Consider the following 16,550-nt stretch of genomic DNA (forward strand, 5'->3'; position numbering starts at 1 on the left):
AATTGAATGGAGAATACTTCAAATTCTTCAAATTTTTCAGTTTTTGACAGGCTTACTGGCTTCAGCCTACTTTCAGCTAGAAAAAACTGTTCAACTGTTTAAAATGTCAAATAAACCTCTCAGCTATCTTCAGCTACTTCAGCTTTTTCATATCTTTCACCATTTTAATATAGTACCTTCCTTTAAATCAATTTGTGCAATTTTCAGTAAAATCAGAAAAATGAAATGCGTTGCTATGGTTGCTAGGGAGTTAAGTTAGAGTGGCCACTCTGCACGCCGTTCCTATACGATTTTTCTTCTCTGAACAACTTCTTCTCCACTCACTCAATTTTCACTTTATTTAGATAAATTATACATCAAAACGTAGGGGTTTTTGTCTGGATTCTGGAAATGTAACCATCATTGGTGTGGGATTTATAGATTTTTCGCAAATCACCCCAGAGCGGCAAAAACCCCAAACGCTCTCCATTGATTTTCTATGGAGGTGCGGTGAAAAGTCACACCTGACATTCCCAAGCGACACATGTTTTCACATCGTCGCTACTCCTAAACCGTTTGATGTACAGGTATGAGACTTTCACACATGAATTTCCCGACCCTTCTGGCACTCACAAAAAAGGAATTTTGTGGATAACTGTTACGGTTTTACCGCAGTAACAATTTGTTCGGGAGTAGCGAATGTGCAAAATCCTTAAAACGCTTTGAAGCTTCATTCTTCCACATCATCCACTTTTTTACATCGTCGCTGTGCCTGCACCGATTTTTGTACAAACATAAAAAAGAGCACCGTAGTCCTCAAAACCCTGCTGATACTCACAATGCAGGCGCCTTGCTAAATTTCTTCAGAAATTTTCTAGTTGTTCTTAATCTTCAAATTCTTCAATTTTTTTACATTTTTCAAATTTTTCAAATTCCTTCAAATTTTTTCAAATTCTCAAAATTTCTTACAATTTTTCAAATTCTTCAAATTTTTCAAATTCATTCAAATTTTTTCACATTTTTCAAATTCCTTCAAATTTTTTTAAAATTTTCAAAATTTTCAAATTTCTTAAATTTTTTCAAAATTCCTTCAAATTTTTCAAATTCTCCACATTTCTTCAAATATTTCAAATTCTTAAAATTTTTAAAATTCCTTCAAATTCTTCTATTTCTTCTAATTCTTCAAATATTTTAAATTTTTTAAAATTCTTATTTTTTTTTCAAATTCTTCAAATCTGATTTCAATGTTTTCTGCATCTTCTGCTCAATCATTCTGCAGATTAGCATTCTCACTTGCTGTTACGCAGGAACAGCTTTTTCTAGTTATTATTATTATTATTATTATTCCGTACGTTTTCTGACTTCTAACTACTTCTGCATTTTTCAACCGATTTCAACCATTCTGGTATCAAAACGTTCAGCTCCTTCAGGACATTACTGCTAAGACTTTTGGTAATTATAACTTTTATAATATTTAAAATATTCAACTTTTTGTAACTTTTTTGCTCTCATTCAAATGAATGGAGAATCCTTCAAATTCTTCAAATATTTCAGCTTTTTGACAGCTTACTGCTTCAGCCTACTTTCAGCTAGAAACGCCATTCAACTTTTAAAATGTAGTGATATCTTTTGGCTATTATGGTATGTTTCAGCTTTTTCATATCTTTTACCATTTTCATATAGTACCTCTTTAAAATAATTTTGGCTTTTCAAGAAATTCAGCAAATAACATGCGTTGCTATGGTTGTCAAGGAGCCTCTCTTAGAGTGCGCACTCTAGAAATTCAACAAATTCTTCTTCTCCGAACAACTTCTTCTCACTCGCTCAATTTTCAACCTATCCACATAAATTATACATCAAAACGTAGGAATTTTTGTCTGGATTCGGAAAATGTAACCATCATTGGTGTGGGATTTATAGATTTTTCGCAAATCACCTCAGAGCGACACTAACCGGAAACCTTCCCCATTCATTTCCTATGGAGCGGTTTTCAAAAATGACACCTGGAAATCCAAAACATCACATGTTTTCGCATCGTCGCTACTCCTAAACCGTTTCATGTACAGGCATGAGACTTTCACACATTCATGTCTCGACCCTTCTGGCGCTCACAAAAGAGAAATTTTGTCGATAAATGTTACGGTTTTGCCGCAGGAACAATTTGTTCGGGAGTAGCGTTTTGGGAAAATGCTAAAATAGGATCAGACTTCAATCTCCCCAAATGAGGCACTTTTCTACATCGTCGCTACTCCTAAACCGTTTTATGTACAGGCATGAGACTTTTACACATGAATGTCCCGACCCTTCTGGCACTCATAAAAAAGGAATTTTGTGGATAACTGTTACGGTTTTTTCCGCAGGAAACAATTTGTTCGGGAAGAGTAGCGAATGTGCAAAATCCTTAAAACGCATTGGAGCTTCATTCTTCCACATCATCCACTTTTTACATCGTCGCTGTGCCTACACCGATTTTTGTACAAACCTAAAAATGAACTCCATAGTCCTCAAAAGCCTGCTGATACTCAGAGTGAAAGAATTATTTTGATATCTCTTATACTTTTTCAGCTAGAGCGATTTGTTCGGGAACCTTTTTAGAGGATTTCTGAAAATCGCTAAAAATTCCCTTTATATCATAATTTTTTACGCCTTTATTAAACTTTTTCCAGCAAAAACCGATAGCATGTCTTCTTCCCTTATCCGTTAAGAATTAAACGCTGAAAAAATTACATCTCTACCATTTACGGAACAAGAGATATGGAGCGTTGTTTGAGGCAAAGTTCTCCATTCTATTTCAATGAGGCAGAGTCTGACAAAGTCTCTGCACTTCGGGAGACTGGCCGCTGCAGCTGTGTCAGTGAGTTTCCATGACGACGGAACTCTGAGGGCCAGAGGGAGAATCTCCATTGAGATACAATGGCAACTTTCGACGCCCGCTGCAGCGGCTATGATTAATGTAGCAATCTGAAATTCGCACAGTCACTTCCTCTTGACATTTTAAAATTTTCAAGTGACTTTCAGCCATGTGTCAGTTTTCTGTCCCATTTTGGATGTCACATGCTTTCCTATTGGGCCTTTGCTTCCAACAGGACCTGGCATGATGCCCAGACACGACCCAATTGGCCAATACAGCACCACCCACCTGTGGGAAATGGCGCTACTGAACATTTTGGTCAAATGTTGAGTTCTGGGCCCAGATGTGGTGAGGCTGAGTTGTTAAAGGAGGCCAATCTGACCCATGAACTTTGGTCACGTTTGGTGACATTAAGTATTGGCACCCCTTTTTGAGGCACTTCCCAGTACAGGATTTGGACCAAACTGACAGAGTACAATCACCCGGTGATACTGAACACAACCATGCTAGCGGCTAACGGTTAGCATGTTGCTAACCAGAAGTAGCTTTACAAAGGTCCTACCAACTTCTGCTTAGCCGGGGTTGTTCTGCCTTTACAGAAAAATAGAGGGCTACAGCTGTGAGGGAGTCTCCATGACAACCCTTTTAGCCAGAGGCTTCTAGGAGGTCCATTGACTTAACATGGCACCTTTCGAAGGGCACTGTGGGTGCTGTGAAGACCGTAGGAAGCTGAAATTTGCAGTGTTACTCCCCGTTAGTATTTTTGACGGTACCACGAGGCAGGCGCCTTGCTAAATTTCTTCAGAATTGTTTTAGTTGTTCTTAATCTTCAAATTCTTCAATTTTTTTTTATTTTTTCAAATTCCTTCAAATTTGTTCAAATTCTCCAAATTTCTTCAAAATTTTTAAATTCTTCAAGTTTGTCAAATTCTTCAAATTTTTCAAATTCCTTCAAATTTTTTGAAAATTTTCAAATATTTCACATTTCTTCAAATTCTTCAAATTTTTCAAATTCCTTCAAACTTTTTCAAATTCTCCAAATTTCTTCAAATGTTTCAAATTCTTCAAATTTCTTCAAATTTTTCAAACTTCAAAATCCTTCAAATTCTTCTATTTCTTTCAATTCTTCAAACTTTTTCAAATTCTTCAAATCTGATTTCAATGTTTTCTGCATCTTCTGCTCAATCATTCTGCAGATTAGCATTCTCACTGCTGTTTCGCAGGAACAGCCTTTTCTAGTTATTATTATTATTCCGTACGTTTTTCGACTTCCTACTAGTTCTGCATTTTTCAACCGATTTCAACCATTCTGGTATCAAAACGTTCAGCTCCTTCAGGACATTACTGCTAAGACTTTTGGTAATTATAACTTTTATAATATTTAAAATATTCAACTTTTTGTAACTTTTTTGCTCTCATTCAAATGAATGGAGAATCCTTCAAATTCTTCAAATATTTCAGCTTTTTGACAGCTTACTGCTTCAGCCTACTTTCAGCTAGAAACGCCATTCAACTTTTAAAATGTAGTGATATCTTTCAGCTATTATGGTATAGTTCAGCTTTTTCATATCTTTTACCATTTTCATATAGTACCTCCTTAAAATAATTTTGGCTTTTCAAGAAATTCAGCAAATAACATGCGTTGCTATGGTTGTCAAGGAGCCTCTGTTAGAGTGCGCACTCTAGAAATTCAACAAATTCTTCTTCTCCGAACAACTTCTTCTCACTCGCTCAATTTTCAACCTATCCACATAAATTATACATCAAAACGTAGGAATTTTTGTCTGGATTCGGAAAATGTAACCATCATTGGTGTGGGATTTATAGATTTTTCGCAAATCACCTCAGAGCGACACTAACCCGAAACCTTCCCCATTCATTTCCTATGGAGCGGTTTTCAAAAATGACACCTGGAAATCCAAAACATCACATGTATTTACATCGTCACTACTCCTAAACCGTTTCATGTACAGGCACGAGACTTTCACACATTCATGTCCAGACCCTTCTGGCGCTCACAAAAGAGAAATTTTGTCGATAAATGTTACGGTTTTGCCGCAGGAACAATTTGTTCGGGAGTAGCGTTATGGGAAAATGCTAAAACAGGATCAGACTTCAATCTCCCCAAATGAGGCACTTTTCTACATCGTCGCTACTCCTAAACCGTTTTATGTACAGGCATGAGACTTTCACAAATGAATGTCCCGACCCTTCTGGCACTCATAAAAAAGTAATTTTGTGGATAACTGTTACGGTTTTTCCGCAGGAACAATTTGTTCGGGAGTAGCGAATGTGAAAAATCCTAAAAACGCTTTGGAGCTTCATTCTTCCACATCATCCACTTTTTACATCGTCGCTGTGCCTACACCGATTTTTGTACAAACCTAAAAATGAACTCCATAGTCCTCAAAAGCCTGCTGATACTCAGAGTGAAAGAATTATTTTGATATCTCTTATACTTTTTCAGCTACAGCGATTTGTTCGGGACCATTTGTAGAGGATTTCTCAAATTTCATAAAAATCGCCTTTATATCATAATTTTTTACGCCTAAATTAAAATATTTCTAGCAAAAACCGATAGTTTTTCTTGTTCTCCTATCCGTTAGGAACTAAACGCTGAAAAAATTATGTCTCTACCATTTACAGAACAGGAGATATGGAGCGTTGTTTGAGGCAAAGTTCTCCATTCTATTTCAATGAGGCAGAGTCTGACAAAGTCTCTGCACTTCGGGAGACTGGCCGCTGCAGCTGTGTCAGTGAGTTTCCATGACGACGGAACTCTGAGGGCCAGAGGGAGAATCTCCATTGAGATACAATGGCAACTTTCGACGCCCGCTGCAGCGGCTATGATTAATGTAGCAATCTGAAATTCGCACAGTCACTTCCTCTTGACATTTTAAAATTTTCAAGTGACTTTCAGCCATGTGTCAGTTTTCTGTCCCATTTTGGATGTCACATGCTTTTCTATTGGGCCTTTGCTTCCAACAGGACCTGGCATGATGCCCAGACACGACCCAATTGGCCAATACAGCACCAGCCACATGTGGGAAATGGCGCTACTGACCATTTTGGTCAAATGTTGAGTTCTGGGCCCAGATGTGGTGAGGCTGAGTTTCTAAAGGAGGCCAATCTGTCCCATGAACTTTGGTCACGTTTGGTGACATTAAGTATTGGCACCCCTTTTTGAGGCACTTCCCAGTACAGGATTTGGACCAAACTGACAGAGTACAATCACCCGGTGATACTGAACACAACCATGCTAGCGGCCAACGGTTAGCATGTTGCTAACCAGATAGCTTTAGAAAGGTCCTACCAACTTCTGCTTAGCCGGGGTTGCTCTGCCTTTACAGACAAATAGAGGGCTACAGCTGTGAGGGAGTCTCCATGACAACCCTTTTAGCCAGAGGCTTCTAGGAGGTCCATTGACTTAACATGGTACCTTTCGAAGGCTACTGCGGGTGCTGTGAAGACCGTAGGAAGCTGAAATTCGCAGTGTTACTCCCTGTTAGTATTTTTGACGGTACCACGAGGCAGGCGCCTTGCTAAATTTCTTCAGAATTTTTTTAGTTGTTTGTGATCTTCAAATTATTCAATTTTTTTTAATTTTTCAAATTCCTTCAAATTTGTTCAAATTCTCCAAATTTCTTCAAAATTTTTAAATTCTTCAAGTTTGTCAAATTCTTCAAATTTTTCAAATTCCTTCAAATTTTTTGAAAATTTTCAAATATTTCAAATTTCTTCAAACTTTTTCAAATTCTCCAAATTTCTTCAAATGTTTCAAACTTCAAAATCCTTCAAATTCTTCTATTTCTTTCAATTCTTCAAACTTTTTCAAATTCTTCAAATCTGATTTCAATGTTTTCTGCATCTTCTGCTCAATCATTCTGCAGATTAGCATTCTCACTGCTGTTTCGCAGGAACAGCCTTTTCTAGTTTATGAAGTATTTTATGTGGAAGACCGAAAAGAAGAGAGTTACAGTAATCTAGACAGGCAGTGACCAGACTGTGAACAAGAAACGATTTATGCTACGAAGTTGGAAATAATTAGACCTTTTGACCTGTGGAGAGGGAAAGACGGAGGATTTATCGACAGGAACAGAAATGTTAAGTTGGTTTGTTTAATGTCGATTTTGTACCTATTAAAAAGAGGCTCTGTTTTGTTGGAATCTAATTTAAGGAAGTTTGAGGTTATTTCAGGGAGGCAGTCAGTGAGGGCTGAGCTTTAGGAGTGTGGAGTTGGGTTTGGTCGAGACGTAGAGCTGGGTGTCATCCGCATAGCAGTGAAAGTGAATATTACATTTTAGAAAAATTATGACCAGGGGGGACAATGTAAATGAGGAACAACAGAGGCTCCAAGACAGAGCCATGAGGAACACCGGAGGTGACAGAGGACTGGAGAGGAAGTGAATGATTTTAACTGAATGCGGCCTGAAAGGGATGAATGAAACCAGGAAAGGGGCGAACTTATGATACCAAGAGAAGGAATGTGTGGGAGATTGTGTCAAAGGCTGCGGTCAGATCAAGCAGAAGGAGAATGGATGGTAAACCAGAGTCAGCAGCAAGGAGCAGGTCGTTAGTGACTTTAGGTGATTTTAGGTGATTTTAGGTGAGGAAGTCAGAACAGAAACAACTTCCTCCACAGGGTTCATCACGGTTCAGTGAGTGGCCGTTTTCATCACAACATCCCAGCAGACGGGTGTCCACAGGGAGATTTAATCTAAACAGGTTAACTGTACTCCAAGGGATGACCTCTGGGGGTTTGTAGCAGAAAGTGCTGATTAAATTCATCATGCGATAAACAGATTGTACGTGTGAGGATCTGAGCCGCTTACCCTGGTGATGACCTCGAAGCCCGGCTCCTCCTGCTGGTTGATCTCCAGACCAGGAATGACTTCACCCAGCAGGTCTGCAACCTCCTCCGGGGGGCGCTGCTGCTGCTCCTCTGCCCCCCGCAGGGCGTCGTAGATGTAGTTGGTGACTTTGGAGAAGCTGCCCAGTGTCGCCACATACGGGTCGCGCTTAAACTTCTGCAGGAGGAAAACACCGCAGAGCGATAACAGCCGGATCAGAGCGATCAATCAGAATGTGTAGAGAAAAAAACAAACACTGAAACTTTTGCTCATTCCTACAGAGAGAAAATTGTAAAAACGTGGCAGTGGGGATTATTTTAAGATGCAATGTCGAGCTCACACAGAAACTAAATAAAACTGCAGACTAAACAGGAGCTTCAGGGTCCTATCAGCAAGCTGAGCCCTGCTGGTGTGCGTTGTGTTTGTGTTTCGTTCTCACATGAACGAGACCAAAGTTGTTGTCGTCCAGCAGGTTCTCAAAGGATTGGGACAGAGCTCGGTTTGGAGTGCTGACCATAAGACACGTCTTATCCTCAGGGCACCTGAAACACACACAGACACGCTGCATTCAGACCCTCTGTGTTGGGTGTGTGTGTGTGTGTTTAGCAGCGTAAGCAGAACGTCACTCCGCCACAGATCTGAATCCAAACATCCGGCAGCGCTCCAGCCTTTCACTGAGCTGCAGATAAGAACTTTAATAAGAGTTATCAGAGAGCCTCGCGCCGTAATCCGACTCCATCTCAGCCACAGAAACATTTCTTCATTGCAGAAATTAACATATAAATGACGCGTCTCTGCAGACAGGCCGCGTGTATCTCAAAATCAAATGCGATCAAACGGGAGAGCCGACAGCTCCTGCTATTAGCGGCTACGCCTCCAACCTGCAGCCTTACAAACTGCTCCTAATGTTTCTGGACTTTGAGTGCAAGTGATTTAATCTGTTTGAGGCTCTGAGTTTCTCCGAGAGGTAAAACTGAATCCTGTGCGTGAGGAAGTCTGAGAGGACCAGCTGATCTTTTATCAATCCAGGAAGTCCCTGAAATACTGAGGCATGCACAGCTGGGCTCATTGTCACAGATCTGACCCTGTTTCAGATGACAACAAACTTTTCTACTAACACGCGGTCTAAAAAAAGATTTCTGCTTATGGCTAGCTTCCTGTTAAATCAAAATTACAAAATTTTAAAACTCATCATCTCATATATATATATATATATATATATATATATATATATATATATATATATATATATATATATATATATATATATATATATATATATATATATATATATATATATATATAGTCCTTAATAATCAAATCCAGTGCAGGGTAAGGCAGCTGGGGGATATACAGACCATTTTCCTCACTCCACTACTTTCTCCTACTACTCTCCATTTATCAATCATCTGCAATTATTGCCGCCATTTATGTTCTCTCTCTGTTATTTTTAATGTTATTTTTAATCTAACTTAGCATGCCAATGAGCTGTTGCTGCCAATAACCTAATGTTATTTCTCTATAGAGGATAGACTTGGGTCTGTCTTTCTGAGTTAAACTCCATTTCTCTTCTGGATGGCTGCCTCTTAACTCTAAGTGCTCTGTTTTCCGTCCCAAAGATTGTACTACTGGTTTACACCTTTTTTGTTTTGTTTATATGTGTGTTCACTACTGGACACACAAAAGATACTTCCACCATTAATCGTGTTTTTCTTTCATGTAGACTGGAAAAAAACGTTTTTATATGATTCTTTTCCACTGCCACAACATGTTTACCTGACTCCGCCAGATAGATTTGCTCCGCATATCCATCTGGAAACCTTCCGTTGAAGTAATTTTGGGAAGGGGCGAAAATACTGGTTAGCTGATTGGCCTATGTTGGTGATAGACGGGCCAAATAAACCAATCAGATTCCTCGTCGCTCTGTTACGAGCGACGACAAAAACACAACCACAAGCCAAGCTACTCTTGCTGCTGCAGGTAAAGGCTCGTTAGCTCAGCAAAGAAATACTCTGTAATTCCGATAAAACTTGCTCAATAGCCACGCTAACGCTAGTTTCATCGGCTAAAGCCGCCATGTTCTTTAGACTGAACTGTCGCTCCTCGTTGCGTCACACCTCAACCCGCCTCAAAGCCAACGCTGATTGGACGTTCGTTTGGTGAACGGCTCCAAATTTTCTTTAACGGAGAGTAGCCAGACTGATCTGCGAGTGAAACCTTGAAAGCTCGCGAGATCAGGATGGTCTCACGAGGCTAACAACATGTTCGGTGAGAGTCAAAACTATCGCCTGGTCTTTTTTAGAAAAAACACTTCTTTTCTTTAGTCTCTCTGAAACAGAAAAAATGAAAGTTGTGAGGGTCTATATCTGACTGTAGAGCAAACCTTAGCCCACTTTGTCCCCTAAATAGTTCTGTTCCAACAGCTGCAGGAACCCGAACCATGCTGCTTTAGTAAAAACGCCGCAGATGCTCACTCGGTCAGCAGAGCAAATCTCCTCAGGCAGTCCAGGAAGTCTTTGCTGCCGCCCTGGTGGAAGTGCAGTGCCGGCAGAGAGCTGAAGGCATCCTTCAGCTTTAGGATGAGAAAGGTCCACCCTTCATCCTTCACCGTTATGGACTTCAGGTCACTGATGTTCACAGAGAAGGCCCAGCGGCTCCGCTCTTGGCTGTGATTCAGAGAGCCTGCGAGACAAGACGCAGGGCTCAGCAAACACACAGGAGAACGACCGAGGTCCTCCGTCAGTCTTCTGACAGGAGGGTTGCAGACCCACCCTCTCCGTTGGTGCAGTTCTTCTTCCTGAAGGAGATGGCGTTCACCATGTCCCACTCGGTCTCGTAGCTCTGCTGCGTCTCCAGCTGCTGCCGGGACTGGGACTTCTCCCCGGGACACTGGGCCCACTCCACCACTGAACTGGAGTCCTGGGGAGAAACGCGGCACACCTGAACACCCCCTGATGTCACAACGCTCTCAGATGGTGCGACGTCACAGAGCGAGCAGAGACAAACCTGTCCAGCGCACAGCATGTTGGACGGGTCCACGCTGTCCTCCAGAGGGCGATATTCTACCAGAATCTCTGCATCCTGCAGGTAGAAGAAAGCATAAAAGGATTTCACCTTTTTCTGCACAGATCACAGGTGAGCGGGCCAAAAATCAATCCAGCGGCTCTGGAAAAAGAGCGATTTGATCCTAAGACGCCAAAGCCGTGACAACCAAACACGGGCTACGTTCACACTGCAGGTCTTCATGCTCAATTACAATTTTTTTTTGCTGAAATCGGATTTTCTTTTTAGGTGGCCGTTCATTTTACTATTAAATGCGAACGTCATCTTACTGCTGTCTGAACGGTTCAGGACAGTGACCCACATGCGCAGATAACAGAAGGAGACGTCACACAGCAGCGCACCGTTTATGGAAATAATGGGGAACGTAATTGTTTCTAGAAGTGTTCAAGAAAGATTTGTAAAAATAAATAAATAAAATAAAATAAAGACATGGATAAAGGCCGGCGGCCTATCTCCTTATTATTAGAAAGCAGCTGAGCAATGGAAGCCGACAATATTAGCCCCATTTACGCTAACCTTGTTAAACCGATCCATGCCGAGCTTGGATCAGTTAACCGTGCCGAGTTTGGTTCTGACGACCGTTTACACGTCACGCTAGCACGGTTCCTCGCCTCCTAGTGACGATCTACGGTACTACTGCTCTCTAGGATTGAAGGAGGGAATTAAGCAAATAAAAATGGCGGCGCCCGTAACATTCAGGAAGTTATGCTTGGTTATAATTGTGATATTTCGTTGTTTGCGGAGAGTCAGGTGAAGAAGGCAACCATTGGTGAATTTATTTGACAGAGTCGGCTTTTAGGAAATGGATAAGACAAACGAACATCTAATCAGGAATCAACGACAGACGTTGAGGTTCATCACACTGCTAAGCAGAATCATCACTGGAAACCGTGTGACACGGTAGAGAAGCTAGTATTTTTATGAATGTCTGAAACCACAAAATTAGTCAGCTGACTGTAAGGAGATGAAGCGGTCTGCTCATGCGCTCTTTGTTATCAGAGAACCGAGCCACTGATGAACCGTGCCGAGCCCACCTATCGAACTGGTCTAGATTTAGCGCGGTTCGGTTGTGTCTGGCACAGTTCAGTTCAGTTTCGGATCCATTTACACTCGATAGTTATCTGAGTTATCGAGCTCGGACCGTTGTCTACACGGTTAAAAAAAAGGGTCGTGTAAACGGGACTATTAAGACCACATCATAGGAAGAGGAAGTAAGATAAAAAAGCAGCGCTGCTATTAATGGTCTTTTATGGAGCACTAACTGCTGCTACTGTGTAGTGAGAGACAGGAGAGGGACGTAAAAAACAAATCCGGCAAGTCCGTTCAGACTGCTGACGCTTTGAAAAACATCCGATACGTATCTGAATTTGTACGACATATGGAAGTGGCACAAATTTGACTTTTCCTCATTTGTGGGTGAAAAGATCAGAATTGTGCCGTTCACACTGCTATGAAAAGGACAGATATGTGTCGCGCACGGACAAAAAGATCGGATTTGGGTCGCAGACGGTCGCACGTAGCCTTAAGACGGTTTCTGTGTGAAAATATGTGAGACAGCGCAGGAGGTTTACCTTCTCCAGGACTCGAAGGGTTCCTGAAACCAGCAGATCTTGCTCCGGGCCTCCTTCATCTGGGCTCGGATGGAGGAAGATCCCATCATGTTCAAATATCACCTGCAGGGGGCAAAGTTTAGTCACTGGGAGACAGGAAGGTTACCTGAAATCTCTGGTCCAATCAGCAAGCACAGATCCAGGTCAGATTTAAAGAACGTTCTGAGCAGATCACTGTATGCAAAAAGGACGCTTGACAGGAACAAACCGGAGTTTGACCGGAAAAGTCCAGCCTGGATTGTTCTAGTTTCACTATCAGCGTTGTTTGTCCAACAGGAACCACAATTCAAATAGGACTGAGTTAAAGCAGAGTTAGACTGGGAGGGACGAATATTTTACCAAATACACCAGTTTATCCCATCTTTACAACCGGATTGCTTTCATTTTAACCCGCTTTTTACTGTTTCTGGGAACTTTGCTGGCAGCACCGGAGGACGGGGGGAGGGGGCGGAGAGAGACTCGGCCTGAAGCCGGACCAGCAGCTGTGTTTCTGGGCGTCAGTCTCAACAACACCCCGTGGTCCCACCGGATCCCAAGGCTCCCCGCCAACCGCCGGAGAACCGGACCCGTCTGGAGGAGAACCGACTCGGAAGTTCAGCACGGACTGGAACCGTCGCCCTGCTGGCAGTGACCACCCTCCCTTGTGCTGCCTCCTCCTCCTGGTGCCGATAACCCGGCAGCTAACCACCGCGGCCGGCGGCCTGAGCTGCAGCCCGCCTGGTCCCCGCGGAGCTCCGTACAACCTGAGACCAAACTCCGGACTTAAAACGGCGGCGGAGATCCATGTTTTCCTTCATGTTTTCTTACCTTCAACAGCTCCGCCATGTTGCTGCTCTACCTCTGACGTCAGCACATCATGTGACCAGCAGCTGCCAAAACAAAGCTGACAGCTCAGCTTCCGGTGACGCGAACACGGTGTTTCCGGTAAAATGAAAAACCAAGAATTAAAAAGATTAAAACCAAAGCAGAAATTTAAATAGAAGTATGTTACAAAAACAACATATTACACAATGAATTAATTTAATTCGAAATTGTTTATTTAAATCTAAATCTCCTTGTTTACTTAGAAGCAAAGCCGGCCGGAAATAAAAGCAAACTTTGGAACCTCATAAAATGTGTCAAATGCACACAGTTTAAAGCTAATTAAATTAATTTTTTGGTGTTCAAGCTCAGAATATATCTAATGGACACAAACAGATCGCGCATAAGCCTTTTTTCTGTGGTTGCCCCGAATAAAACTTATAGTCAAGTAACAGCAGGGATTGTCCAGAGCAGAATCCGGGAGAGGGGTACATTTTTTAAATATCAGATCATGATCTGATATTGAAAAATTTCACCCCTCTTCGCTCTTTTGTTCCACCTCACTGTATGAGTTAGGAAAAATTAGTTAATCTGTGTCAACAGCAAGAAAAAAAACTAAAAAGGAAGAAATAAAGTAATAAAGATAGTATAAATTACCTCAAATTTACTTGAATATACTTTTTTTAAAACTTAACTTTAAAGTCATCAGTGAATCTTTATTTATTTTCACCCACTGTAATTTTCTGAGTTCATGAAACCTTGATATAATTATTTAATAAATTATTAAGTGTTAACTATAATTTTTTTTCCATTTGATCTGGTAATTTGGTATCTGGTAGTGAACAGAACTGGCAGCCTAACCTGGGCAAAGAATACAGAATATCCGGTAAAGGAATCTCACAAACTTTTATACTTCCCCCAAAATATGAGAAGATCAAATCTCCCCCACCCACTGTCACCAACTTCTAGTTTCATGTCTATTCAGTTTCACTTCAGTTTATTTATATAGTAACAGCAAACAGGCTTAAATCGGACGCAACTGGATTTTCGCTCAGTTTCTTTTTCTGACAACGTTTCAACATCTGTCCAGGAGTCTTTGTCAGTTCTGGTGGCTCATACTGACCAACCTGCAGTTGTAGCGCTGCTGTTTTTAAGGACATGGAGGCCCATCCTCCTAGGCTTATTCTCAGTCAGATGTAAATCAATGACCCACCTGTCACTGTCCTGGGTCGTTAGAAGCTATTGCTTGGCGTGAGTGGAGTACTTGTTCACCTGAATCATGACAAGATGCTGATGTAATCTCTCTGGAACGTGTTGGAGGAACGAGTTGTAATAATGAAGAGTTGGAAGCTCAATCCTCCCCCCCTCTGTTTAGTGATGGCTTCTTTCATCCCTCTTTCAAACATTTGTTCTCTCTGTCCAAATTCTGGACATCATTGTCGTCAAAAGAGTACCATTTGTTCTTGAAGTGCAGGTGGACTGCAGAGTCTGGCCCTCCTGTGCTGCTCCATGCGTTTATGTAGCTGTTGTTTTGTTTCTCTAATGTAGGAATCTGAGCCGTCCTCGCTGCATTGGACCGCAGACAAAACGCCACTCAGCTGTGGTTTGGCTGTTCTGTCTTTGGGATGAACCAGTTTCTGTCTGAGAGTGTTATTAGGTTTGAAATCTACTGGTATGTTGTGTTTAGAGAAAATTCTCCTGAGTTTCTCAGAAACCCCTGACACATATGGAACAATGTTTTTGTGTCTCTCTGTTCTCTCTTCTGTGTTCAACGCTGTTTTCTTTCTGCCAGCTTTGTTGGCTGACTTGACAAAGGCCCATTTTGGGTAACCATAAGATTGCAGTGATTTCCTGACGTATTGTGTTCTTGCTTCTCCTCTGTTGCAGAAGGAATGTTGTCAGCCCGGTAACTCAAGAGCCAGATGACAGAGTTTGTGCTCCAGTGGGTGATATGAATCAGAACGCAGATATTCGTCTGTGGGCTTCCGATAAACCTCAGTTTTGAGACTCAATGTGTACCACACAGTCCAGAAAAGGCACCATGCTGTTCTTGGCATCCTCTGTCCCAGTGGCACAGTCTGGCTTGCAGTCATGTCCAGAGTACACAAATTAAATCTAAACTCAGTAGTCAGGGAAGCTGGAGCAGTTAAACTGGTTATGCTTCCAAGATCATGTGAATTATACAGGTGAGAGAATTAAGAGGGTTTTTGGGGCCCCCTGGTGGTCTGTGGGCCCCATATTTCAAACAGGTAATCAAAATTGATTTGTTTGTAAATAATTAATTTTAAATAAAAATTAGAGCATCCATTGTCTATACCTGCTCCTTACAGGGTTTATTAAACTAAGTGAAAATCATTCTAACAATTTTGATTCTCCTTCTTCAACGTATTACATCCAGTCATCATAGGGCAGCTCATAGGGGGAAAAAATCTAGACAAAATTTTCAATGTTTAAATTTAATTTAAAATCCAATTACATTGTAACCAAAACCAATTTAGCAAACTTTTAGATGCAAATATTCATTAACTACTGTATTCCAGTTAAATAGTAAAGTGAGGCAGCAGCTAATCCCAAACATGTAGGATAAAGTTTAATAACTCATAGGAATAGTTTTCCAATTAAACACCAGGAACTGATAAATCTGTTTATTGATCCAGGTTCATAGACGAGCTGGTTCGTCAGGTGCGCTGCGTCTCATTTTAATCCGTTTCCTTCTGGGTTTTTTTTAGCCATATGTAGACGAGGCGCTGCAAATATTTTCCTCATGGATGATTAGTTGATCCTCATCTTCATCAGGAGTTCATCTGCTGGCGTTTTCAGTCCACTGTCCCACAATAAAGCATCTTCAAATCAGTCTTATGTTCAAATTTAACAAACCAAATCTAAACCCTCGTTTGGAAGTCTTTTCCAAATTAAAATGTGCGTTTGTTTGTGCAGAAACATTTCAGAAGCGGTTTTTCGCTCTGGCTGCAGCACGTCTGATAGAATTATTACCATGTCTACATATTTTATGTTATTTACTATTTTCATTGCATTTATCATATATATTTACTCTTTACTAAGAAGTTTTAAGGTTTTAGATCTCTCTCTTATATTTGCAGAAGGCCTGCAGAAAGCAGAGAAATATGCTGTGACTATGATAAGTGTTTTTATGAACTCTATTCAGCCATCTGGAGTGCTGCGCTGTGTGAACTGCTTGGTTTTATCTGGAAGGCCACAGTTATTTTGCTTCTTCCTACCCCTTAGCTTGACAATGGAACCAGGGATTCCCTTTCCTAATAAATAGAGAGGGGGCGACGGATTTGCTTCAGATCGGATTTGGACATCTGTATTAAGCATCTTCGTTCGATCTCCTTGCAAGATTATTTGAAAACCAAACCTCATTGTTGTCTCTCC

The 16,550-nt window shown here is 41.2% G+C and overlaps 1 protein-coding gene across 1 annotated transcript; it reads right to left on the minus strand.

Moving 5' to 3' along the window:
- Positions 1-7,617: 7,617 nt before the first annotated feature.
- On the minus strand, positions 7,618-13,247 carry LOC118556253 (TBC1 domain family member 15-like). The gene is made up of 7 exons (XM_036128607.1): positions 13,161-13,247; positions 12,315-12,416; positions 10,687-10,761; positions 10,452-10,599; positions 10,155-10,362; positions 8,120-8,222; positions 7,618-7,857 (listed from the first exon to the last, which is right to left on the minus strand). The coding sequence occupies exons 1-7, from the start codon at positions 13,176-13,178 to the stop codon at positions 7,618-7,620; spliced, it is 894 nt and encodes a 297-aa protein (XP_035984500.1). The 5' UTR covers positions 13,179-13,247.
- Between the last annotated feature and the right edge of the window lie 3,303 nt (positions 13,248-16,550).

Source organism: Fundulus heteroclitus, unplaced genomic scaffold (genome assembly GCF_011125445.2).
Source record: "Fundulus heteroclitus isolate FHET01 unplaced genomic scaffold, MU-UCD_Fhet_4.1 scaffold_1022, whole genome shotgun sequence".
Lineage (NCBI taxonomy): Eukaryota > Metazoa > Chordata > Actinopteri > Cyprinodontiformes > Fundulidae > Fundulus > Fundulus heteroclitus.

What these genes read in the sequence shown, in the direction of transcription:
- LOC118556253 (XM_036128607.1), bottom strand. An exon ending in ACATGCTGTGCGCTGGACAG is followed by an intron (nt 10,600 to 10,686) that starts GTTTGTCTCTGC and finishes GTTTCTCCCCAG; the next exon opens with GACTCCAGTTCAGTGGTGGA. An exon ending in ACAACTTTGGTCTCGTTCAT is followed by an intron (nt 7,858 to 8,119) that starts GTGAGAACGAAA and finishes TTCCTCCTGCAG; the next exon opens with AAGTTTAAGCGCGACCCGTA.